The sequence below is a fragment of the Lygodium microphyllum genome, chromosome 8 (genome assembly GCF_053477565.2).
Source record: "Lygodium microphyllum isolate KBCC chromosome 8, Lygodium_microphyllum_v1.1.10, whole genome shotgun sequence".
In the NCBI taxonomy this organism is placed as follows: Eukaryota; Viridiplantae; Streptophyta; class Polypodiopsida; order Schizaeales; family Lygodiaceae; genus Lygodium; species Lygodium microphyllum.
The window spans coordinates 35,790,545-35,815,719 of NC_141142.1; the positions used below are offsets into that span (position 1 = coordinate 35,790,545).

Here is a 25,175-nt window from a genome sequence, read left to right on the forward strand (position 1 = left end):
AGTTTGAGAACCTCGTACCACGTACCATTTTAAAACTCTCTCAAACTGCACACCAAGTTAGGGACTTGATTAATTAAGCATTGTTAGGCCTATTTAAGTAGCTAATTCAACATATAATGCTTATGTTAGCTCAACAATATCTTCACATGATATCAAAGCCAAGAGCATCCTACAACTATCGTGGAGACTTGGCTTGTGTAGAATACACAAGCAACACATATCCAACTCAAAATGGCTGAGCCTTCTTTCTCTTGGAACCTATAATTTCTCAACTTCCTCCATCACTAGAAGCCTTGAGTCATTATGGCCTCAATGAGAAGGACAATGCACCATCTTTTTCTTCACCTTCACCAAACATAAGGCTTATGAAGAAAGAAAAGTTTATTGAATTCATGCATATCAAATATTCCCACTACTCTTGAGACACTCCTTAGAGCCTTGCGTATCAGTCAAGATCAATTAGTGAGGCTAGCCACCATAGTACCACGGAGTTTCAAAAACCAAAGAAATAGAAACAACAAAAGCCAAGGTTTTAGAGTTTTAGCTAGCATTGGAAAGCTGTGTGTGGTTTAGTTTTAGCCTAAAATCCATACATAACTATCTAAACATATCAAGGCCTACATCAATGCCATGACTTAGAAGGACACGTGAAAACTTAGAAGGAAGAAGAAAAAGAATGGAAGGAGAAGGAGGAGGAGGGAAAAGAAAGGAAGAAAGAAAAAGAAGAGAAAGAAAGAAAGAAAGGAAGGAAGAAGAAGGAAAGAAGAAAGGACGGAAGAAAGAGAAGGAAGGAAGGAGGAAGAGGTGGAGGAAGAGATGGAGGAGATGGTGAGCTCACAAGTCACAAGCGCAAGCGGGTCACGGGTGGAGACAAAAACACACAAGGCAAAGTAGATTCACAAGACGGCAGGGCAAAAATAAAGGCACAAAACATTCTACATAAATCATTTTTGGCACTGCAAGATGACCAGCCTAAAACACCATTTGGATAGTCTTATTTCGGCTAGAAACGGCCATGCAGTTTCGGGCTGCCCAAAACAGCATTTTGGCATACTATGCCGGCCATCTCTCCACTCAAGGAGGACATGCAACATTCAAGATAACCGGCGACCCGTCTTCTTCATCATAGCCAAGCAACAATCCCAATGCCAAATTCATATAATCCTTTTGAATCATATGAAATACTCCCCCCCTTCTTTCTTCAATTGGTGTGCAAGATCCGGATCTTGATAGGTTCAAATATATTGAGAAGTCGGGACAGCACAAACTTTATGCGAATCTTGAGAACTTTGAATTTGCAGTGAGGAAGTTGGAGTTCTTAGCATATATAGGAGAAGAAGAAATCAAGGTAAACCCAAAGAAGGTCAAGGCAGTTGTGAATTACCCAATCCTAAAGACTATAAGAGAAGTTAGGAAACTCCCCTAGAGTTCACCATCTTTGCATGCACTTCATCAAAGACTACAATCTAATGACAACCTCACTCTCTCAACTTCCTACAAGAAAGTCATTTCAAGTGGGGAGCCAAAAGCAACAAGTTGCCTATGACTTTATAGAGCGCATGAGCTATACCCCCATGCTCAAGATGGCCCATTTTACCAAGCCCTTTCAAATCTCTACAGATGCATCAAATTATTGTATTGGCAATGTGCTAATGCAAGACAACCACCCAGTTGCCTATGAGTCCATGAAGTTTGCAATAGTAGAATACAAACGGAATACTTGTGAGAATGAGACATTAGCAATGGTCTATCAAGTTAGAAAATGGAGGCATTATGTTCAAGGGAAATACACAATGGTTGTCACAACATCCCCCAAATACTTCCATTCCCAAATGAAACACACTCTTGTGAAGATATGCTAGGGTTTGTGGTAAGGAAACATAGAATGTACGACCGCGACCAAAACATAAAGACTCAGACAATGACGTGCGAAACTCAAACTCTAAACACAAAACTCAAAACTCAAACATAGACTTAAACACGAACAAAGAAAGAGAGAGAAAAGAACTTTAAAGTGAATGAATGATGTGAATGAATATAAGAGTGTATAGAATGCTCAAGGGCAAAGCTGAAGAGTGTTGGAGTGTGATGTCCACCAGAGATGAATCCTGAGTGTTTTAACCACCAATCAAAGATATCAACATGTGGGAAAAAACAAAATGCGGATTACCAAGGTAGTAGGAGACCCATATGATAGCAGAAGAAGTGGAGGATGATGCATGCGGCCACACCAGCTACAAAAACGCAGGTTGATATAGCCGCCAAGTGGAGATCAACCTATCCCCAAGTATAAAGCTATGAACACAAGCAGATCTAGGTGTCAATGATGAGTAAACTATAGGCGACAACTGGCAGCTGAAAATGCAAGTGTGTGAGCCTCTAGCGTAGCAACGCAATAGCAAGGATGGAGACGCCACATGCTAGAGATAAAGGTGCTACAGTCAACAAGGGCTGGATGGCAGATGGAAGGTGGCTGATGGGACTGAAATCTGCATGTGGGAGTGAGAAACCTGCACACAACTGATTGGTGGGCAGCCTATCTATTAATAGATGCAGAAGGATTCTCGCAAATTAGGCTTTTGCATGTGGGACATAGAAACTCTCTAGAACTGCTCCCAGTTTAATGACACTTTTTGGTAATGTACATGTAATGGGGCTGTGTTAAAGAGCTAATCAGTATGTAATGAATTTTTAGCTCAAGCTTTGCTTCCTTGCCGAGTTTGACATTGCTTTGTAGCCCAATGACCTGTGAAATCCAACAGGAACGTACTCAATGTAGGAAAACGGACAGGCAGCAGCACCAGACTGAAGGCAGCAGGCTATAAATACACAGGTGGGGCTGGAAAGGCAACAAGGTGGCATACATGCAGGCTGGACAGGTGGCTGGGCAGCGGTCAGGAAAGTGAACGTCCACTTCTGGAAAGTTCTTATTCCATGTGCCCAAACACATTAAGAAAACACAATATCCTTGAAGTAATTTGATGTGTCTAATCAGAGACAGACTGCCTTTTAGCATCTGCGTTTCGCCATATTTCCCTTTCTAACTATAAAAAGATAAAGCCTCTTTAGCATTGTTTACTCTTATGTGATGACAGCTGGCTCAAAAAATTAACTGCAAAAATTGTCACATTGAGAACTGTAGACTTCAGCAGAATTATAAAGCACCCAGTACTCACTGGATCAGTAAGATATCTGCTATATTCTTCATCTGTGTACCTGACAACATCAATGGTCTGCAAAGATAAAAATCAGAAGCCTATGGTGAGACTTTTTTTCTAAAACAATAAGTAAAACAAGCCAAACAAAGAGCATACATACCTTGTTATACCTGGCAAAATAGTAATCTCCACTTGGGGCTGCTCCATCAACAACTTTAACCTGATAAAAAGAAGATGAAAGAAATATCCAAGGTGTCTGGTCAAAAGAATTTCTAAAGATCTTCATGTTCACAATTTTCAGGACACATGCTCCAAACAAGTTACATGAGTGATAAAAGAAAAGTTTCTTTCAAGGGGCTGACCCAATGGTACAACTGAAGGTTGTCTTTGCGTGCTGAAGATGTAAATGGTAACCACTGCCATGAAATCTGCAATAATAGAGCTACATTAGCTTCTGCTCTCAAAACCCTCAAATCACTAGCAACAAAGACATGTAGAATTTCTCAATTTCGATCCTTAAGTTATCCAAGCTATTTGAACAGTAATATGCTAGTGTTCACAAAGATTGAAGCTACACTTGGAAGGATGTTGAATTCTGCAAAATCGGACCTAGTGCTGTTCAGAAAATCCCAAATATTTGTCAATCCAATCCAAAGACCTACCCAAACTCTAAATATTATACTCTAGCACAACAAGCTGAGCTGCTAAATCATGTGTGCTGAAGTCCTCAATAATGAATATTTGCAGACTGGCCAGACCTTGAAAGTACATGCTCCATTGTTCAAAACTTCAACTGGCTTAAAGCTGCAAACCCTAAATTTGACCTCCTGTTCCAGCCAGAACCCTAAGTCTGTAATAATCTGCTGCTTCTGCAGCACTAATATTCAGCCTCTAAACTAGGAGGAAAGCAAGAACACACACTGTAGTTAAGCATTCGCAATCCTTAACATAGAATCAGTTTCAATATCAGTGACATCTACATTTCAAGGATGGGAAAGGCATTACTCGTATGAGGACAAATGGTGGCCATCAAATCTTCTCTCAATTGAAGATAGCAATGGTGATGCTGTTGAGCTAAAATATGCATTACTTGCTGATTAGCCTCTTAAACAGCCCCAAAACACACTAAAAATGCTCTTTTAGAGTAAAACCCTAAAACGGGGAGCGGTTCGAGAGAGTTCAGTGGAAACCCTAAAACGGGTAGCGGTTCGATAAAGTTTAGTGGAAACCCTAATTTTTGGGACGCCTTTCCACATCTATAAATAGACAGGCTGCCCCTATTCAGCCATCATCCTTGTTTGTAGGTTACACCAGCCCACACACCCTTTGCTGCTGTTGGCGCCCAGTTTCCAGCCTGCAGCCCGCCTCCATCTGCTGTCTAGCCATCATCGACTGCAGCAACATCATCTTCAGCCTGTCCATTGCTGTAGGCGACAGCTCTCAGCTGCTGGCGACTGCTCCAAACTGTCCCAGACTGCTGTTCAGCCTACTGTCCATCATCTCCAGGGTCAGCCAGCCTACGTTTTCAGCATTGCAGGCCCTGACACTCTCAGACACTGTTTCAGCCTGCTGATTACAGCAGACTGTGCACAATTTCCAGCCCCTGATCGGTGGTACACTGCTGCGTTTACCAATTTCCAGCCTCCAGACTGGTGCGTTTTGCTGCCATTCACTATTCAACACTCCAACTAGTGGTCACAGACTTGGGATCTATCTTCGGTGGACATCACACTCCGACATTGCTCTGCCCTTGAGCACACTCTACACTCTTACATTCATTTACAGCATTCATTCACTTCAGAGTTGTGTTCTCTCTCTCCCTTCTTCTGTTTGTGTTTGAGTTTTGAGTTTTGCGTTTAGGGTTTGAGTTTGGCCCTCTATGTATGTGTCTGTGTCTTTGTGTTTCTGTCGTGGTCGTACACTCTATGTGTCCTCAGTGCAAACCCTAGCAGTCTTCTTAACAAATGCACCCTTCCAAGCCGACTTCAAGTTGATCTTCATGCTATGCTAATCAAGCAAATAAATTTGAAATCGAGACTTTGTGCAAATCAGCTTGAGAAAGATGTGCCCTTGCAAGCATCTTGTACCACCCAATTACACTCTTTTCCATTATTTGGAATTCATTGTCTTCATTTTCATACTCTCAAGTTGCTGCATTAGAGTACAAACTGCTATAATTATGTCGTTTGACTGTGTCCTTCTGCCAACATTTGTAAAAAGCTGGGAATAACAAATAAGTGTTAATAATGTTGATATTATGCCATGTCACACTGACATTGGTATAAAAGGAGAGAAGATGTAATTTTTCACATCTTTTTGACACATTAATACAATTACAATCTTTCTCTCCCTTCTTGCTCACAGCTTCTATGGCTTCCTGTCTTTCTCTCTCTAAATCTAGTCTTTCTCTCTCCTCGTCACTCTTCTTCTCTCTCTTCCTGCAGTCTTTCTCTCTCTTTTGCAGTCTTCTCTCTCCTCTTTCTCTCTCCCTAGTTCTCTCTCTGACATCATTCCTTTATCTTGAGCAATCTCAACCCCTCGCCTTCTAAGGCACCATTGAGTGTTCCTTTATCCTTAGTGCACTCACTAGCATTGCGCACACATCATGGGCACAGGTATTCATTAGTTCAGATCTCATTCATTGTGTTCATTTTATTCCCTGCATGAGTCTGTAAATACTTACCACAACCAGGTTCTGCATTGTACAATGCCTAGAAACTCAATAAACAAGAAGCTAATGTGATTTGAAGGTCGTAAACCATATCGTATTGTTATGCTGATTCTGTTAGAGGTACACCTCCTAGACAAGCAACAGGCAGGCAAGCAGGCAGCCTTCAAGCAGTCATGCAGGTGCAGCGGGTAGGTCAAAGGGCAACCGGGCAGCCAGTGGGACTATGCCCTGTGACACAGGGCAGCTTGCCATATCTAGCCTAGCCGACCTAGTGACTCCTCCCCACCTGCAACCTAGTTATAGGCCCAACCCTTTTGTGGTATGATCTTTTATTTCTATCAATGAGAGTGAGGTTGCTAACGTAAAGAAATACTTGGACAAAGAAGATAAAAGTATATAACAATAGCATAGTGAAGACGTAAAACTCAAAGGTGAAGTGTAACTCAAAGATAATGAAAGTGAATGAGCAAACACACTATGCTATGTGAATACAATGAACCTCAAACCTCCATGCCTCAGCTCAACTAGGGCAAAGATGAGCAAGAAGATGAAACCAGCCTTCCTTCACGGATAGGGTGGTAAATATGCTAATTAAGTACTTCAACAATTAACAGATTCACAAAACTGAAATGCACAATTTATGATACAATCTTGGACATTGGACAACCTGTTGGCCCCAAAACCATAGCAGCTAAGAAACACGTTTCTCTGAATTTGAAACTTACGAAACGTTTCTTAAAGTACGAAACATTTCTGAGAGTAAAAAACGTGGGCCCTCTTTTTTTTTTTGGTGAGTTGGAATCCAAAACATGGTTTTTCTAACAAAAACTATTGGGCAATGTTAAACATGATGATAATGATGTGTAATGACTCATGAGGGCTCAAGATTTTGGACGAGTGATTGATTTTTTTGTGATTTTGTTTAGTTATTGGACTTTGTCAATCTAGTATCTATTATTATCTTGAGAGTTGAATATTATACAACTTTAGTTTCATTTATGAGTTATTTATTATATATTATGTTTTATTTTCGATTTTGACATTTTGTCAGTTTGTTTTGAAATGAGAATCATGAGTTGCAACTTGACTCGGTCCATATTGTAGATAGACTATTTACAAGTTAATTTCAATTTTTCTTGTATGATATGTATGAATCGTAATGTTTGAGTTCTAAACCATAGTATAGCTTGTCCAAAGACTAACTTTGATACAAGTGACAAGTCAAGCATGGATCATGGACATGTAACATATTATTTTCAATTGACTCTATCATCACTCAAGCTCAATTGGCCATTCTTTATTTAAGAGAGAGTTCCATAGAGATTTAAAACCTCTTTCCCTAGTCAAAACTATTAAAAATCCCTGTATATAAAAAACCGTGTTTCTTATTTTACCCCTCTTGAAAGAAACTTACGAAACACGTTTCTAACGTTTCGTTTCTAACATTTCTGGTAACTATGCCCAAAACTAGCGTCCCTTGCGGTATTTCTTTATCTTATATTGCAAATGGAAGGAATACAACTAGCATCCTTTGATCTCCTCCGTTAATCCAAGTATCTTTTGCTGTCAAAACTAACCAGCAAGCCTCCAAACCAATTTGCCCCTTGGTTTGCTTGGGGATTGGCCTTCATCCTGGTCCTTGAAAGATAAATTCAGCCCCAAATCTAATATTGGTTGGCTGGCCTCCTCAATTTCAGCTAAGGAAATTCAAGCCCTAAGCCCTCAATTCTAAGCGGGCATCCCAAGGCAGCTATTGAAAACCCTAATTTATGATTTATAGGGTTCAGAGCAAAGATTGACTGAAATCTCTTCCTCTGATAGCTCAATCTGCTGAAAAATACTAAGATAACTTGAGATATGGCTAAGGGATGAGAAAGAATGTTGTAGAGAGAGAGAGATTTCAGAGTTTCATCGCAAGAAACGCTAAAAAACTGCTGCTACCCTACTCAAGCCATGAAAGTTGTCACCTACAACTTAGGACCACCAAAAAGACTGCTACCCCATTATATATGTTGTTATTTGCACCAAAAGAACCTTGGGTTGTTGTTACCTGCTCCCGAAGGGCTTCAAACTACTGTCACATGCTGTAGGACTGATCCTTGGTGGCTACAAATCACATCAGCAACCTCTCCTCGCTCTATAACAACCTCCTCCTCTCTCACAATGGTTGAAATAGACTTCCATCAGCCCCTAAACACATCTTTTCCACTTGCATAGGCAAGTTTTGCCAAGTGGTAACGCTTTAATCCTATTTTTCACCATTATCCAGCTTATTAAATTGATTTTCAGAATATTAATTCTAAAAAGTAATTGCATAATTATTCTAGTGCTCAAAGAATTAATTCCACCAGCCAATAATTAAATTGGCTAGGCCAATTTGTCTTCCAAGTATCCCTAAGCAATTATTAACCCTTGGACTAGTATTACTTAATTAATTAATGCATGTCTCTAATGTGAATGAGAGAGTGGCCTATAAATAGGCACAGTCAGTCTAGGATGGCGCCCCTTTTTGGGGCTACAAAACCTAAACGCAAAACGTAGAAACACAAACTGCGGGTGAAGGGTGAAGGGTTTCTCAACAGGGCCTCCTCTATCCCATCAAGGACGCGCCATTCAAGTGGGTCACCTATGCCAAAGAGGCAAGCCAAACTTCCAAGCAACGGGCCAAAGAGGCAAAGAGAGAAACAAAGACAAACCGAAATAGAGATTGCACACACCATAATTGAGTACAATATCTCTTTCCACATCCTTAAAGTGGATCAATGGAAGTGGATGGTGAAAGCCATTGTCGCCGTCACTCCATGTGAGGAATGGTACGATGACACATACCATGACATGTGTACAAGGAAACTTGATGAGGAGAGTGAGAAATCCTATGATGACACATCATGACATGTGTACAAGAAAACTTGATGAGGAGAGAAAGAGAGAGAATTGATAAGTCACTTGAGCCCATGCATGTAGGTTGGGCAAAGTACGAGTACTCTATCCTATCTAATGGATAGAGCAACTGTAATAAAAGGGGGATTATCAATATCCTCATCTCTTGCCTCCTTAGTACATACTTCTTACGAGCAATGGATACTGGCACAAGGGGAAGGAGAACCACAAGCTCCTTTATGTATCGGCACATACGGCAAGCCATCATTGGGGCAGTTCATTTGTTTACTTACAAGTTGCAACTTTTCAAATTTATTGATTTGTTTATTTGCAAATTCCCAAATTTATTGATTCCTACTTTATTACGCATGATCTTGTAGGTTGGTCCACAAAACATTGAGCAAGCTGTCACAAACTCCATCTCTAATTGTGTCTCTATAGGACAAACTTGAGGCCGAGTTTCTATCCATAGTATGGACACTGTGCACTACACATTGCCTAGATCTTCTTATGGAAGGTGTAGGCAAGTTGGAGTGGGTGAAGAAGATTGTGGACGATACTTGCACATTTATTGGTTTCATCAATGCCAAGGTCCAAGTTCTTGCGATTTATCACTCGTACTCGGACTTAGAGTTGAAGGAGTCTTTCAATACACACTTTGCGGCCATGTGGCTTCTCCTTGAGCGTCTCTATGATGTTCGCAACAAGCTCCAAAAGAATGTCATTTCTGACGAGTTCAAAAAGTGGCTTGATCGAGTCAAGTAAAAGTAAAGGCCATTTAATGGCTTTGCTTGAAGATGTGAGGGGCATTGTCACTGTCATTACTCCTATATACAAGGTGCTTCGTATGACTGAAATGGAGAGGTCTAATATCGGCCTCCTATATCATCTTATAGCAAAGGCAATAGCAAAGATACAAGCATCGACCATTTTCACTGGGGAGGCTGCTTCTTCATGGTAATCTCTCTTTTTTTTTTAAATCATGATCCGTGCTTCTTTTAATTTTTAGAATTCACATTGTCTCACTTTCTCTCTTTCCACCATCCAAGAATTATGTATCCTCTATCTCTCCCTCTAAATTTCTCTCTTATACCTTTGTAGTGATATCTTGGACAACATGCCAAACAGAGAATATTCTCTGTTTGATGAAGAAGAGATGAAAGTGGATAAAGCAATCCATCCATGGGTTCCCGGCATTCTCGATCTTGCATTCAAGAAGCCTTCTCTATTTATAGATGCCAATGTTATTGCCGATCGTGATGCCTTTTTTCCAAGGGCTTTGGCAGAAGAGCACCTATCTTCATCCAAGAGCTCACAGAGTGATCAAAGGGACACCGCTTTCGCTACCACAATTTGTTAGAAGAGAGATTCATTGGTGAAGCCTCTTTTTACGTAGAGTCAATTTGGCTATCAATTGCCTCACCTTCTAGAAGTGGCTTTATGCATTCTAAGACATGTTTACAACAAAATCTCTAATCTCTTAATTCTTTTAGATTGATTTTAGTTGCAAGTTTGATTTTTGAAGTTTTAACCTATTTTCTTTTCCTATGTGCTTTAGAATTAATCATCGAGTACTTGTGAGAGAAATCGGTCCGTCTATTCTCTTGTGTGCACCAAAATTCACAACAAGCTTAGCATACGACAATTAAAGTGACTCATTTATATTCACTCCAATTTATGCATGCTACATTGCATGCATGAGATATCTATAGCAAGACATGTATATCATTTCTATATACTTGTTAATTTATTCATGAAACTTAATGTGAAACATTTAGAGATGTTTTATTTATTTAATCTAAGTTATTTATCCTTTAAATGTATAGATTAGTGTAGATGCACTCCAGGTCTCCACAAGCACACTTAAAAGTGTAGCTCACAAGAGGAAATTGCAGGAGCAAATCTTTGTCTTTATTTGGAGCTAAAGGGGATAGACCAACAGGTCTCTTGCACTCGTACGAGCCAACATATCGTCGTTTACCCTCACACTGGTAGTCGTAAAGCTTCTAGTTTGACATTGACACCAGCTGCCCATCATAATCATAAGGCCTTAGGTGCTACATGAGACATGGGAGTGGCTCAAGAGGCACTCCAAGTGCGGCATATGAGAATACACCTATCCCTACCTCGTGTAGAGCTTAGAGAGTCTCCCCTATGATGAGGAGGACAATGTACTTAGTGAGAGTAATTTGGTTGAGAAGAGTAATGACTCCTCAGTGCATAAGAGGATCATAGAAGCAGGGGACACCTCTCCCGGGTCCCCCAAGACATCGGAACGCTATCTCGAGATAGGATACCTGTGTGAGACATGGAGGCAGAATGGGGGGCAACCATCCCCCTGTCTTAGGGATGGACTCATCTCCGCAGGCCGCTCCGCTCTTGTCCTTAGTTGCCTCTTCCTCGTCCTCGGCTTCTTCTTCTTCTTCTTCTTCTTCTTCTTCTTTCTCACTTGTCTCCTCCTCCTCCTCCTCTTTATTATCATCATCATCATTTAACATCATCTAAAGATTGATCATCATCTTCTTTTCCTTCTTGCTCCCTACAGCTTGGGCTCCCCGCATTAGGCACCGCAATCAGCAACTGAGCAACCAGCAGCCAACTGCTTTCCGATACCCATACCTACCTATGTATTTCGCTAACACCTTGTGTTGCACAACACTTGTCTCTGCATGGCTTCTTCACGACCGGCTCGTCGGGTCACAAGGAGAGGCCAATGCTCCAACACATGGTCCTGGTGAAATGAGATAAATGTTGAACACCCATCAAGCAGAGGCAAATCACGACCTTGGTCATACAAACTATGTCCATACCAACGTACGAATCGTACAATTAAAGTAAGCACCCATTTATTGCATAAGCCAAGATTTGAAGTGCAATTTTGTCCCAACGTCATGCCGGAGAAAATAAGGGAGCTTCTAGATCGTGTGGTTGGACAAGAGGCTCTATTTGCATCGAGGCGCCCACGAGTGGTGTCGATCCAGCTACACTTGCAACAGTGGCAACAATAGTAGCAACTGATAGGCCCAGAGCTTCATCTACAACGTGTGCGGCATCCACGCCACATGGAGTCTCTCGTTCATATTCGCCATCAGTACCTTCGTCCTTGACCATTAGACGCCTGACTACTCTCGAGGGAAGTTGGGACCCAATCAGAAAAGAGAAGGCAAATTCAGCAATGGCTCATTTCTTCTACCGCGACCATATTGTCTTTCATACAGCCATGTTTTGAGTCTTAACAAATTAATATGCTCGAGTCTTTACTGTTTACATTTCTTTCTCCTCAAATAATATGATTTTTAAATTTATAACTTGGTTATAACTTATATAATATAAGCTTATAAGAACTTATAACTTATTCTAAAATCATATCATCATGACAATTATTGTGTTTATTATTTTATGTCCCTAGATCGTAGTACTTTAGAGCCATGTTGAAGAAGGTTGGAGAGTATGGGCCAAACTATGTGCTCCCCTCTTTTGAAACTTTGCGCACTACCTTACTCGATAAGGAAAAGCGTGTTGTAAAGCAAGCTGCAGCAAACATAAAGAGAGATTAGGAGAAAAATGATATCACACTTATCGGTGATGGGTGGAATGATACGAGAAAGAGATCTATCCATGGCATTGTAGCTTACTCTCGAGGGAAGATGTATTTTATGTCATCAAACGATACTTCAGGGACTAGGAAGTCCGGAGATCGTCTTGCAACAGAGTGGATCTCTGCCATTGAGACTATTGGGCCACACTTGGTAGTTGGTTTTACAACTTATGGTGAGCCCACGAATAGGGCAGCAGGTGCCATTGTTCAAGAAGTATATAAGCGTATCACATTTTCTTATTGCATGGCGCATTGCTTGAACCACCTTTTGAAGAATATTAGTGAGTTATCATGGGTCCATCCTATGATATATGATGCAAATCAAAGGGTTAAATTTAATTTAAGTCACCAATACCTTCTCTATGAGTTTACAAAAGGGTCAATAAAGATGTTACAGTATTCAGATACACGGCTTGCCTATAACTTTTTGATGTTGGAACGCCTCAAAGAGTGCATGGGTACAGTGAGAGTTGTTCATCAGTAATGAGTTTAGTACTTCTTCATTAGCAATCACTCCCGTAGGCATGACATACAGTGAAAATGCAAAGAGCAATGAATTTCAGGATAATGTAAAAAAATTTAATGCTATGGTTGTGCTTATTGTGTAGTTGTTGAGACTCATTGATGGTATGCAACTATGTATTGGCAAAGTGTACGAGGCAATGGATAGGATGATTGAGAAGTTAAAAGATTTAGTGCCTACGGCCAAGCAATATGAGGAGATACATGATTTGTATATTGAGAGGTGAAATACCTATAGCTCACCTTTGCATTCAACTACATTTGTTTTGGACCTTGAGTTTCAAGGTAAGGATCAAGAAAATGATGCTAAGGTCAATCTTCATTGGAGGCAAATTCTTAAGTGCATGTGCTTGATGTTGATACTAGATGCAAAATTAGAGATCAACTTGCTCTCTATAGGAGAGCAAAAAACTCTTATGGTTGTGCAGATACTCTACATGATCGATGCAGGGTTGGGGCACCTTTGTAGTGGGAGGATTTTGGATCAGATGGGCCCGCTCGTTATTTGTATCTTAAGTCAAGCAGTGAGCTCCTCTTGCTTGGAGCAATTATGGAGCACCTATAGTCGTATTGCTTCAAAGAAGAGGAATCACCTTGGAGTAGAAAAAGTAAATGACTTGGTGTTTGTTAGTGTCAACTTGAGAATGCTTTGCAAAAATGTTACGTTATAGGCCGATCCATTTACCTAGTGGGAGATGGAGCAGGAGGAGAAGCATGCTTGTTTTATGGAGACTATGCATGGCTCCCATGATCATGAGGCTAGCACTTCAAGTGCTTCAGATTCGCATTTTGCTCGAGACGATGATGATTCCCTCTAGATTTGGCCTTATTCCTTGCTAGAGTTCATTTTGTATGTTGATTTATGGCTGGTTATAGCTTGATATCCAACTGCCAATTGCCTATATGATGTCATGACCTATTGCCACAACTTGTAGATGCTCATTTTGTTGAAGATTATGATAATTTCCTCTAGATTTAGGCTAATTCAAAGCTGAAGTTCATTTTGTATATTGCTTTATGACTAATTACAGCCTAGCAACCAACTGGCTACTACCTACGCCCTAGGGCCTACATGATGTCATGAATGATGAAGCTACTTTAGTCTTTCGTCTTTTACTACTCAATGTCACTCTTTTAATCCTTAAACATTTGTTTTAGTTCATCTTTGAAGTTTGAACTATTAAGCTTTCATTGTCACATGAATAATGACAGATCACAATGGAGTTTAGACGCATGCTCTTTTGTAATACATTGATTGTTAAAGTCTATCCATACGGTTTGTATTTGCCATTTGCTCATATCATGTTCATTATGTGATATGCTAATAAAATTCAATGAAAAATCATGTTTTCAAAGCTCAAACTGTGTTGTTTATATATTTCATTGCAGTAGAGTCCAATGTGATAAGCTGAAAATTGTTTTATATGTGAAAATGCATTTTTTAAATATGTCGTTCCTCCCATCCCCATTCCCTGGTTTGTCGTCCCCAACCCCGTTCTCAACCCCGTTTCCGTCCCCCGTCCCTTGGTTCTATGAGGAAAATGCTTCTAGCTTCAATGTAGAAAGTGATATAAATAACTAGACTCTAGAGCCTATGTCATATGAGATTGATCATCTTTGTCACATGATCCATTTTTATATACCTTTTTTGTATGAGATTACCACTTGGCTAATAATAATGTTGGTTTCATACTATACTCTTAAGTCATGAGTTTTATTTCAACCCTCTTTTACACTTACATCACCATCATCATCGTTATCATTGTCATTGTTATTGTCATCATCATCATCATCATCCTGTGCTTCACGTCCACAAATCTCCAAGCCCCACTGTCAAGTCTACGCATGGGTGATAATTGGCCAGGTTGCACAAATCTATTCTTCCATCTTGCTACCACTTTTTGCAAATGTCCGCTCTATAACTTTCTATTTGATCCTATGGATTCCTAGCAATATGCAAGCCTTTCAAATGTAGTGTTTTTAATACACAAGGCTTTAATACGAAATTCCTTGCTTTGTTAACTTTACTAACTTTTGGTATTTTGAGTAAAGTCTCTAAATTTATGTTTTAACTTCAAACATTAAGCATAGACTTTAAATATGTTTAAAATATCTTCATTGGACGTAGCATAAGATTTATTAGTCCGAATAGTATTGTACTAGTATTAGACAATACTAATCGGACACCATCGGATGTGATAACCCTAAGCATGACCTTTGCATTGCCCCTTGTATTACCCCCTGCATTGGCATTCTACTCTTATAAACATGCATTTGTGTGTATTTATCACTTTTCAGTCAGAGAAAAGAGTGGTCAAGTTGGATCCACCACATTCGTGGTGGCTCACATATAGTCTCTACAACATGATTCTCCCTATGGTAGCATGCATCACATACCCTCCATATTTTTCTCATCACGAACACCTACAGATGGTTGAGATCTATGACACAAATACTTGAAAGGAATAAAACAAACAAAGAAACGAACAAACCAAAAAAAAAAACAAAACAAAATATTCAAAGCAGGTTCATACCTTGGCAAGTCTTAATAGGCTACTAGGCAACCAATGAGCACCCTTTGTCCAATGCCTTGGCCTCTTTGGGGTGATCTTTTACGCTCCTAAGGAGCGATAATCATCGTCTCTATAGTCTTGGTAGGTCATTGGGCAGCTACAAAATACCTTTGTCTAATGCCCTAGCTACTTTGGGATGGGAGGTGTTGAGCTAAAAAATGCATTACAAACTTAAATCATCCAATTAGCTACAAACTTTCATTAAGATTACCAAACTTCACCAAAAAGTGTCTATGCCCCACAAGCCAAAACCTAATTTGGAAGGATCCACACATCTATAGATAGAAGGCTACATCTATAGATAGAAGGCTACCCTTCCACTCAGCCCATCTCTGTTTGCTGACTGTTGGTGCATTGTCTATTGCCATCCATACCCCTTTTGGGTTGATATCTCGATTTGTGCTGCTGTCCAGCAGCCATGCACCAATTTTCAGCCCTCTATCAATCTGTGTTTGCTGCTATCCAGCCATCATCAGCCCTAGAACGACTGCATTTTGCTGCTAGCCTTTGTCAAATGGCTGCCATGTCATCAGCCTGCTGTTGCCCATTATCCAAACTACTATATTTACAACCTGCAGCTGCTGCCTAACCTGTTTTGCCTCTCTGCAAGCTCTTTGTCACTAGTCTTCAGCTATTTTCATTGCCAGATCAGTCATCGACCTCTTCAGCCCTGCATTTTTGGAACAGTACAGCCTGCATAGTTGTCTTTTGCCATCTACAGCAGTTGATCATTCTCCAGCTCCTTTCTCTGCCCCAATCCTTTAGAGAGACAGGAACTCGAGGTTTTGTACACTCCACATTGTGTTTACAACATTAGGCATTGTATTCATTATCTAGTCTTCTTCTATCTTCATTGTCTCTGAGTTACTCTTCACCAATGAGTTTTGTGGTTTGTCATACATTTGTGTTTATCTTTTGTGTCCAAGTATTTCTTTACACCTTCTCAAATTGGGATTGCTCGGATTGAGAAAAGGTACAGGAATCTTTGACCACCAAATCGCCAATGGCTTCAGTCCCAACCACCATCAAATCATAAGACTCCAAGATTGCCTCCATCATCACTTTCTAGAAGTTGTAACTCTCACTATCAAGTTTCTAATCGGAGGAGCCAATAGGAGAAGGACCTTGCAATCCACGATGGCCTAGATTTCCATGTCCACCTTAGAAGACCTTCTATTCTACCTTAAATAGTTTCACATTTGCAAGTAGTCTCCCTCTAGTTGCAAAAATGCACCCAACTAGAACTTCCTTCACTCAATTCTTGAGGAAAATGTATCATCATCTTCGAAAAGCTCAAATGCATTCTTTTCTGCACTTTGACAGCAATCCTTGCACACAAAAGATTGAAAATGTTGCATAGCCCTCCTACTTGAACTAATACCCCAAAAGCGCAGCCTTTGTGCCACATTGAATCCTCCTCTTTAGATCTGTCCACTTATGATAGGCCCCTAGACTATTCTGATACCATGTTAAAAGTGCAACATTGCGAAAGCAAAGACAAACAAACAAACAAAGAAGAGACAGAAAATATGAAAGCTAAAAAACAAATAAACTCATGGCAAAAAGGTACAACAAGCTATGCATATATATATATATATATATATATATATATATATATATATATATATATATATATATATATATAGCTAAAGACCCCACACTGTACAAAACAAGAGGATCAGACCAAAGTAAACAACCTATTTATAGGTGAAAAGAAGGAGAGAGAATAGCAATCGGCCCATAAATGATGGCCGACTAGGACACCTTGGCCTAGGCTGCCATGTGATAGTCCGATCTCCTAACCAATTGCCCCAACCCACTATTCTACTCAGACTGCCTTCGCACATGTCCACCTTCCAAACGCTACTAACATTGCTACCCATGCTACCTATACTATCTAGAACTACCCACAATCCATCCACCTTGGCTCATACCAAACCACTCTCCATAGCACTGTCCACCCTACCCATCCAAGAGGAAACCTCTAACCATGCAAGACCTAGGTGACTTCTTTTGTGTGTGGCAACAAGGGAAACAACCTTCGATAGGGAACTAATGCTGAGGATAATGTTGATGATGGAGTAGCTAGATAACTTGCACAATGCAATAATGAGCGATAATAACGGACGCCTTCAACATGTCCTTATACAATAGATTTTAGGGCATTTACCCTACTGCCAAAACAAAAAGCCTTTTTCATGACAATTCTTTTTGGGGCTATTTCTGTGGAGCTAAATTTAGACTGAATGCAACCTTCATAGCAAGATGCACTGGTCCCCAAGAGGGCTTATTGTCAATGCCTCAATTTCCTCAAAAGGATTTAGTACACTTTGTAAATGTCTTATTGCCTTGAGTAAAGAAAGAAGTGAAATAAGAGACATCCACACAAACTCGTGGTCATCTTGACAAAGGATGCCTCAATGTGCTCAAAAGGACTTAGTATGCATCATAAGTATCTTACCTTGACCCTGGTACTTCAATAGTTGTTGCAAATGAACATTGCTACCCAAAGACAAGATGGCCTCGATGAAATGGCTGATTGAAATATGATTTTCAAATGGAAAAAAATGGTTTTTCCTTGCTTTTTTAAGGGTTTTGCAAACTCTGTTTATAGGATACCATTGTTATTGACCTTGTGTGCCCAAAAATAGACATCATTTGTTGAAATAAAAGGATTTGAATGGTATAAATCCGTAAGTTGGAACTCATTATTTATAAAGAACCTATTTCACATGTATTATTCAACCATTTCACTTGGAACTTGCCCAAAGGTGAAACATTTCGGGGTGAAACGAAACATTTTAGTGGTGGAACATTTCGGGGGTGAAACGTTTGTCTTGGCTCTGACACCATGTGAGAGTGCATAACAAAAGAAAATCACAAAAACATAGAGAGAAGGGAAGAGAGAAACAAGAAAGAAGGCAGAGAATGAAGGAACAAGACTAAACTACTCTGAAAATGAATGCTGAATACAAGGCTGAACTCATCAGCCCCTACATGCAGCTGGTATGCATCAGTAAGACACTGAAACAGGTAGACAGTGGAAGAAGAACAAGTTGGAAACTGAGAGATTGCTGGTAACTAATGTCAATGAGTGCAGGCTAGTTAGGGCAGTAGCTATATATAGCTGATGGAAACAAAACTGATCGACCAGCAATCAAGGAGAATGAAAATGCTGGCTGACCTGCTGCTGGACACAAAAACTGGCTGAGCTGTTGCTGCCCATGAAAACTGGCCAACCTGGCTGTCATAAATACCACCCCGCCTGACACGTGACAAAATTGCAATGCACTAAGCCCAAGAGGTGTGGACATGGCTACAAACCAACTGACAAAGCTGGCAATAGAAATGCAAATGTATTTAAAGCTGTCAGAGCTACTCTATCTCCATCAAACTCTGATGAAGCTTACAACCAGAAGATGACCAACATGAATACAAGAAATGCTAAAACATTTGTCTTGCGGCATACAATGATTGCCAAAATATAAATAACACCCCTAAAAGGTAGTTGAAAAACTCCTATGATTGATTCGTACCCACCCTGATCTCCCCTATCCCAGCTCCATTTTCAGTCAAAATTTCCATGCGCCTACACAATCTCAGTGTTATCATTGTATGTATGTTTTGAGGCACATTGACGGAACTTATGATTATGGTTTATGTTTCAATCAAAGACTGACACTGCCAACTTAGACTAATTCTGACTTGGCCAAAGACATCGATACCCAACATTCTTACAGCAGCTACATGTTTTCCTTGGGCTCAACTCCCATTCGTTGGTGAAGCTGAAAGCAAGAGACATTTGTTGCATCTTCGGCTCAGGCTGCATACTGGGCATTGTATGACACAACACAAGCCCCAAACAGTTACCAATAGCAAAAAATGTACAAGTTAAAGCTTCGTGCTGGTACCACCACACCCTCAAGCACTACTTACCAACAGCAAAAAAATGTAAAAGTTGATGCTCCATGTTGGTAGCACCAAACCCTAAGACACTAACCCTGAACTGTTACCAATAAAGAAAAAAGTAAAAGTAAAAGCTCCAGGTTGGTACCACCATACCATAAAAATGCAATAGTCAAGGCAAGCCACCACATTGGCAAAAGTGAAAACCTTCCACAACCTCCACTTGAAGTTTTTTAAACACACAATTCACTCTTTAAGTATACTGACAATAATGGAGACAGAATTGAGGTACATGACTTCAATGATTGGATCGAACCTTCTTATTACTCGCTGTGGGTCGTCTCTTCAGAAAAGAAGTGTCAAGCGCTGGTATGATAGGAGGCAACCCCCCTGTAAGGGCATAGACCTAAATCCATAACTCTTAGAAAAGCTCAGCAATTCATCATACATAAAGACCAATAAGTAGAGAGCGCTACAGACATATCCCCGCAGACAGGGCTCAACCAGCTGGTACTAATTAGTTGCCGTCGAAGGAAACATCAAACGAAAAAGGTAAGGAAGAAGAAAACTCCAAGGAAGAAAACTACCTCGCGCGAGACACCATCGGGCTTCTTAGGGTTTTCTTTGGGAGGCTTACTGCGTTTCTCAGAGACAACCGCAAAAGTGACTTTGGGCAAGCCAAGGATGTCCTTGGCGTCCGCCATGCTCGCTGATCCTTCGTTCTTCTCCTTCTTCCTCGTCCTCCTCTTCTTCGGCCTTTTGCTGCTTCCTCCTTTTCCTTCATTTCTGCGCCTTCGTTTTCACGAACAGATTAATCACGACGAGGAAGAGATCCATGCGGAGGCAATGTTCTTGTTTTTCTAAATTCTACTTACATTATATTGTTATTTATTTATTGTTGTTGTTATATTCTTTTCTAAATTCTAGTTTTATTATTGTTATCAAAGTTTTTGTTTTTTCCAAATTCTAGTTATATTATTTTATTATTTCTTGTTGTTACTATATTCTTTTCTAAATTCTATTTTTATTATTGTCATCTAAGTTTTTGTTTTTTCTAAATTCTAGTTATATTATATTATTATTTCTTGTTGTTACTATATTCTTTTCTAAACTCTAGTTTTATTATTATTATATTAAATGATAGTCATGACTTGCAAAAAGAGCACATCAATTGGGGAGGCAAAAGTTTTTTTTCTTTTTTCTTTTCTTGTTTTTTTAATGCCAGCTTTGGCTTTTTTTAAATTGGGTACCCTCACAAGTCTCCATATGGGTTGCCCAATGATCATGTAGTTAATCCCTCGAAATCAAGCATGGCCTCTCACAAACACACCCTAATAATCCATCGATTCATCCCCATGATTAAACCTAGCTTCTAACACAACACACGATGCAAGTGCCTTATTATTATTATTATTGTTAGCATTATGTTTAACTAATGGTTATTGTACAACTTGCTCGTTTTTCGAGTAATACTTTGTCATGTCATGCAAGGTTGAGAGAGAGAAGCTGACTCATAAGCACCTCCAAATCCTTTGAGGCCATGTGAGTCCTCATCGGTAGAATCAACAAAAGTGAATAAACTTAGTTGCAAAGTAGTGTGCTTAGTGAAAGTATGGTCAAAGTACCACACTTTGAATCAACAATAGACTTGCAATAATTATGGAGTAAAAGGGTTGTGAGTTTGTTAAGCACTAAATGTCCACATTTGTAGATACTGAATTACAAGGAGAGGCATTTGTAACAACCATATTAGTCGCTTTCACAACTAGTTTAAGGGAGTCCTTAATAACATGTTCTATTGCCTTACATTACCCACAAAAGCTTTTACTCTCGTTTTTCTTCTCATCCTTATGAGTATCCTTTGTCTGAACAATATTTGCATATTTCTAGTACTAATAGAAAATATAGCTTTTCCTTTACCGTTCTAAGTGTAGTAGACGCAAAAGCTTAATCTTACATATATAATGGATTTGTTTTGTTTAGATTGGTTTCTTATGTTATCACATTTATAAGAATTTTTATAGAGAAAAAATGATTTAATTTCTTTTTGTGAATGCTCAATATTATTTAATTGTTGCATGATTGTAATTGTCATGCATAGATCGGTATATGTTATTGGTTACTCATACTTGGTAGTTAAATAGGAAGAACTGATGTGATTTGTGCTTGGTGCAATAGATTATTAAATGAAGATATTATGTCTCGAAGAGCACTTATGGTGTGTAAGGGGTATTTATTTATTTGGCACTTGAGGAGTGCAGAATTATTATATTTTGGATGCACACTCTTTAGTGTGATAGCTGTATGCACGCATGCATTCGTGATTATTTGAGAACTAATTTGTAAAATCTTAGAATTATTAATTTATTAATGTATATCTTGAATAGATTATTACTATTTTTAAATCTTATTTTCAAGAAAGATAGTCCACATTGGAAAAATACATTGGGAAAGAAGAGCCATGCAAGGAAGATAATATGTATGGGCCTATTTTGGAATTTTTTTGTATTTTGAGCTCAAAGATAATAAAATTAAATAAATACATACATGGGGCAATTATGCATGGGGGAAAGATTGTACCCAATTGGTCTCTTGTACACTCTTGTCTTTTAATTCTATTCTTTTGTAATTAGTGATTGTATGAATTTTCTTCAATTTTATACAATGCTATGGCAAATTCTTGCAATATTGGTATCAAATAGCAAAGCTCGGTGCATGCATCACTATCAAGGTCACCATCAAAATCAAGCATCCATCCATCATCAAGGTCTCCTCCATATTCAACATCAAACATCATTGAAGTGTCTGCAGGATAAGGCTTTTATCCTATGGTTTCTTGCTTTGGAGAGTGGGAGTGGTCCTTTCACTAATTCCAAGGTAAAAGAAACCTTCCAAAATCCATTCTTGTCAATCCTCTTTCTCCTCAAGCTCACATACACAACTAATTGATATTGTCTTTTTTAGCACACATGGAGATTTCTTCAAGCCCGTGTCTCCACATAACAAAGGACTGATAATAACCAATAATCATGAGCATGTGGATTTATTCAATAGTTTATTCCTTTAACAAGCTCATTATTTCTTCAAGATGATATAGTTGTTTAACCTTGAAGAAATTAATGTTGAATCATCTCTTCCAAATATACTCTTTAGTAATAATTTGATCTCTTACATCACAATTAGACCGAGGTTATTTGCGTTCTTCAAGAGTGGACATCACAATAAATCACGTCTATCCAAGATGAAGACGAACACATTGTGTGTATCGTTTACGGTGTCTTTGATGTGCAACAAATCTAGAAGAAGAAATGCATCAGCCATAACTTGTCTTTCCAATTTACAAACTTTAATTATACGAAAGAAGACAATGTTGTTTTATTATGATTAAGCTAGTTTAATGATTAATTTAATCAAGAATCTTTACCCGAGAAGGATAAGCTCAAGTATGCCACAAATTATCTATCCAACAAGGTGTCTCTATGGTGGAATGTACACTACCAAAGTGTTGATTATCATATCACATGGGATGCATTTCAAATATTATTTCTTATCTCCTTAATTTCATCTTAATGCCTGAAGGAACTAGGCAAAAAGAATGCGACAGTGTAGTCACCCGCACTAATTAGCAGTTTTGGCAATGATTTCTATTGTTGCGTATGCTAGAGGAAGTATTAAAAGACATGCTCCAACAAAAATACGAAGATGGCAGCTAGGTATACAAGCTAAGCTTCATTCTCTTAAGTTTTCCTCTTTGTAAGCTACCATATCCCATGGACATGAGGATGAAAAAAAAATTCAAACTGTTGCACACATCCTTTATACTCAACAACCCACTCAAAATTGTTTTCACAATAATAATGGAAATCCACCATTCAAATGCTATTTTACCTTCTAGTTTGCTACATTTCACATCAAGAGGCACAATAGACCAACAAACTAGAGCACCTAAGGTAAAAATTCAAATCCCTTTAGTTGAGGATATACCTTTATTAGACGAGGAGACTTAGATTTTAGTTATTGAAAAGATAATAGACCATGATTTGACCACTACACGAACTGGTAATCAATATCACCAATCCTTAATCAAATATAAGAACCATTGTCTTGAGGAATCCCAATGGATTAAAAAATCATATTTATCCCCTTGGTATGATTTCTAAATTGCTACCTAACATTTATGATCAATTTAAAAGTTTGAAGGTCACATATTTGTTGCACAAAGGCAATGATCTATGAAAATCCATGGTTGCCTTATTTTTTTTAGGGTTATGTGCAAATTCACCACATTGAGGTAACACTAGCATGTAGTTGGCCATCCTTACATTTATTTATGATTTATTCAACTAAGGAAAGTTGCTTCTTACCCATTGGCATGTGAACAAAATTATAAGAAAAATGATAAAAAAATAAGATGATGATTTCCTTTTGTGGATTTTTAATACAGCTTAATTGTCACACGATTGTAACTTGTCATACATAGGCATGCATGTGATACTGGGTGCTCAGACTTGTAGTTAAATGGCAAAGACTAATGTAATTTGTGCTTGGTGGAGTAGATTATTAAACGAATATATTATGCTTCAAAGAGTGCTTATGGCACACAATGAATATTTATTTATTGTACACTTTAGTAAAGCATAATTATTATATTATAAATGCATGCTCTTTAGCGTGATAGTTATATATGCACAAGTATTAATGCTTATTTGAGGGCTAGTTTATAAAAGCTTGTATATATATATATATATATATAGAGAGAGAGAGAGAGAGAGAGAGAGAGAGAGAGAGAGAGAATAGACTAGGATTAACATTTTTAGATAATATTTTTATGAAAAATAATAAACTTTGGAGAAAAAAATTAGGAAAAAAGAGCCGTGCAAGAAAGAGAAATGTTTATGTATGGGGGAATGTTCTCACCCATGCATGGGCAATAGATTTTATCCAATTGGTCTCTTGTACACTCTTGCATTTCAATTCTATTCTTTTTCAATTAGCAGTTCTATGAAAATTTTATTTAATTTTATGCAAACCTATGGTAAATTTTTGCAACACCTTATAGCAAAATTGAAACCAACTCAAATTACAAAGCATTACGATTGCCTTTCATCATCAAACAAATGGTAAATGTAAAATTGTGATAAAAATAGAGAAGACCATTGAGAATAGTTTACACAAGTGAACTATCTAGCAAAATCTTATTTAGAACAATTAATGGCTCCTTAAGATCTTTGATGTTTGTCAAAAATTGTCCATAGAGTCACCACCATCCATGTGTTTAGTCTCTAATTGCTTATGTAGGTGAGCAACATGGGCCTCATTGCTTCCTTTATATAAATATGCAAGTGTATTCGAAGCCTCATTATAAAACTCATATTTTGCACGAGTGAACAGATGGGATCATGATATGTTTAACGTATATTTTGAGGAGTATCAATTTAGAAGATTTACAAGAATAAAATTGTTGGAGAGTGAATGGGTGGGGGAAAAAAACCTCCTAATGAGGGAAATAAGTATCCTAGTGGTTCTAAGTGTGTTCACAGACATCAGTACCTAAATATGGTACTATCACATGCATCAATATTAATTGCTTTTATCCTCTCACAAAGGAGTTGGTAACTTTTTGTTGACTAATGCTAATGACAATACTTTGCCACTTTTAGATACTTTATATGTGCTAGAGCTCAAAACAAAATTGTTATCGATTTTTGTGTTTACCAAGATTAGCTTGATTGTCGATTTTTTGGATGATAGTATGTTTTGAAAGCTAAGTTTGAAGAGTTCTCGTGCTTCAAACAATTTGTATGTGTGTGGGATAAAACACCAATGTATAGTGTTGTGTAAACAACCTCAACAAAATGGTATAGTTG

The 25,175-nt window shown here is 38.7% G+C and overlaps 1 protein-coding gene across 3 annotated transcripts in view; it reads right to left on the reverse strand.

Annotated features, from left to right (window-relative positions):
- The window catches only part of LOC148032151 (myb-like transcription factor family protein), a 69,107-nt gene extending 48,943 nt beyond the window's left edge, over nt 1–20,164 (reverse strand). For all 3 annotated transcript variants that reach the window (XR_015691578.1, XM_087682791.1, XM_087682790.1), the window contains exons 1-5: nt 19,896–20,164; nt 19,625–19,714; nt 3,521–3,586; nt 3,319–3,378; nt 3,177–3,233 (exon numbers count right to left, since the gene is read on the reverse strand). Coding sequence is in view for 2 of the 3 variants with exons in the window: in XM_087682791.1 (XP_087538917.1) it covers nt 3,177–3,233; nt 3,319–3,378; nt 3,521–3,586; nt 19,625–19,714; nt 19,896–20,012 (390 nt within the window). In the remaining variant the exon portion in view is untranslated. The remainder of the gene's footprint in view (nt 1–3,176; nt 3,234–3,318; nt 3,379–3,520; nt 3,587–19,624; nt 19,715–19,895) is intronic.
- Between the last annotated feature and the right edge of the window lie 5,011 nt (nt 20,165–25,175).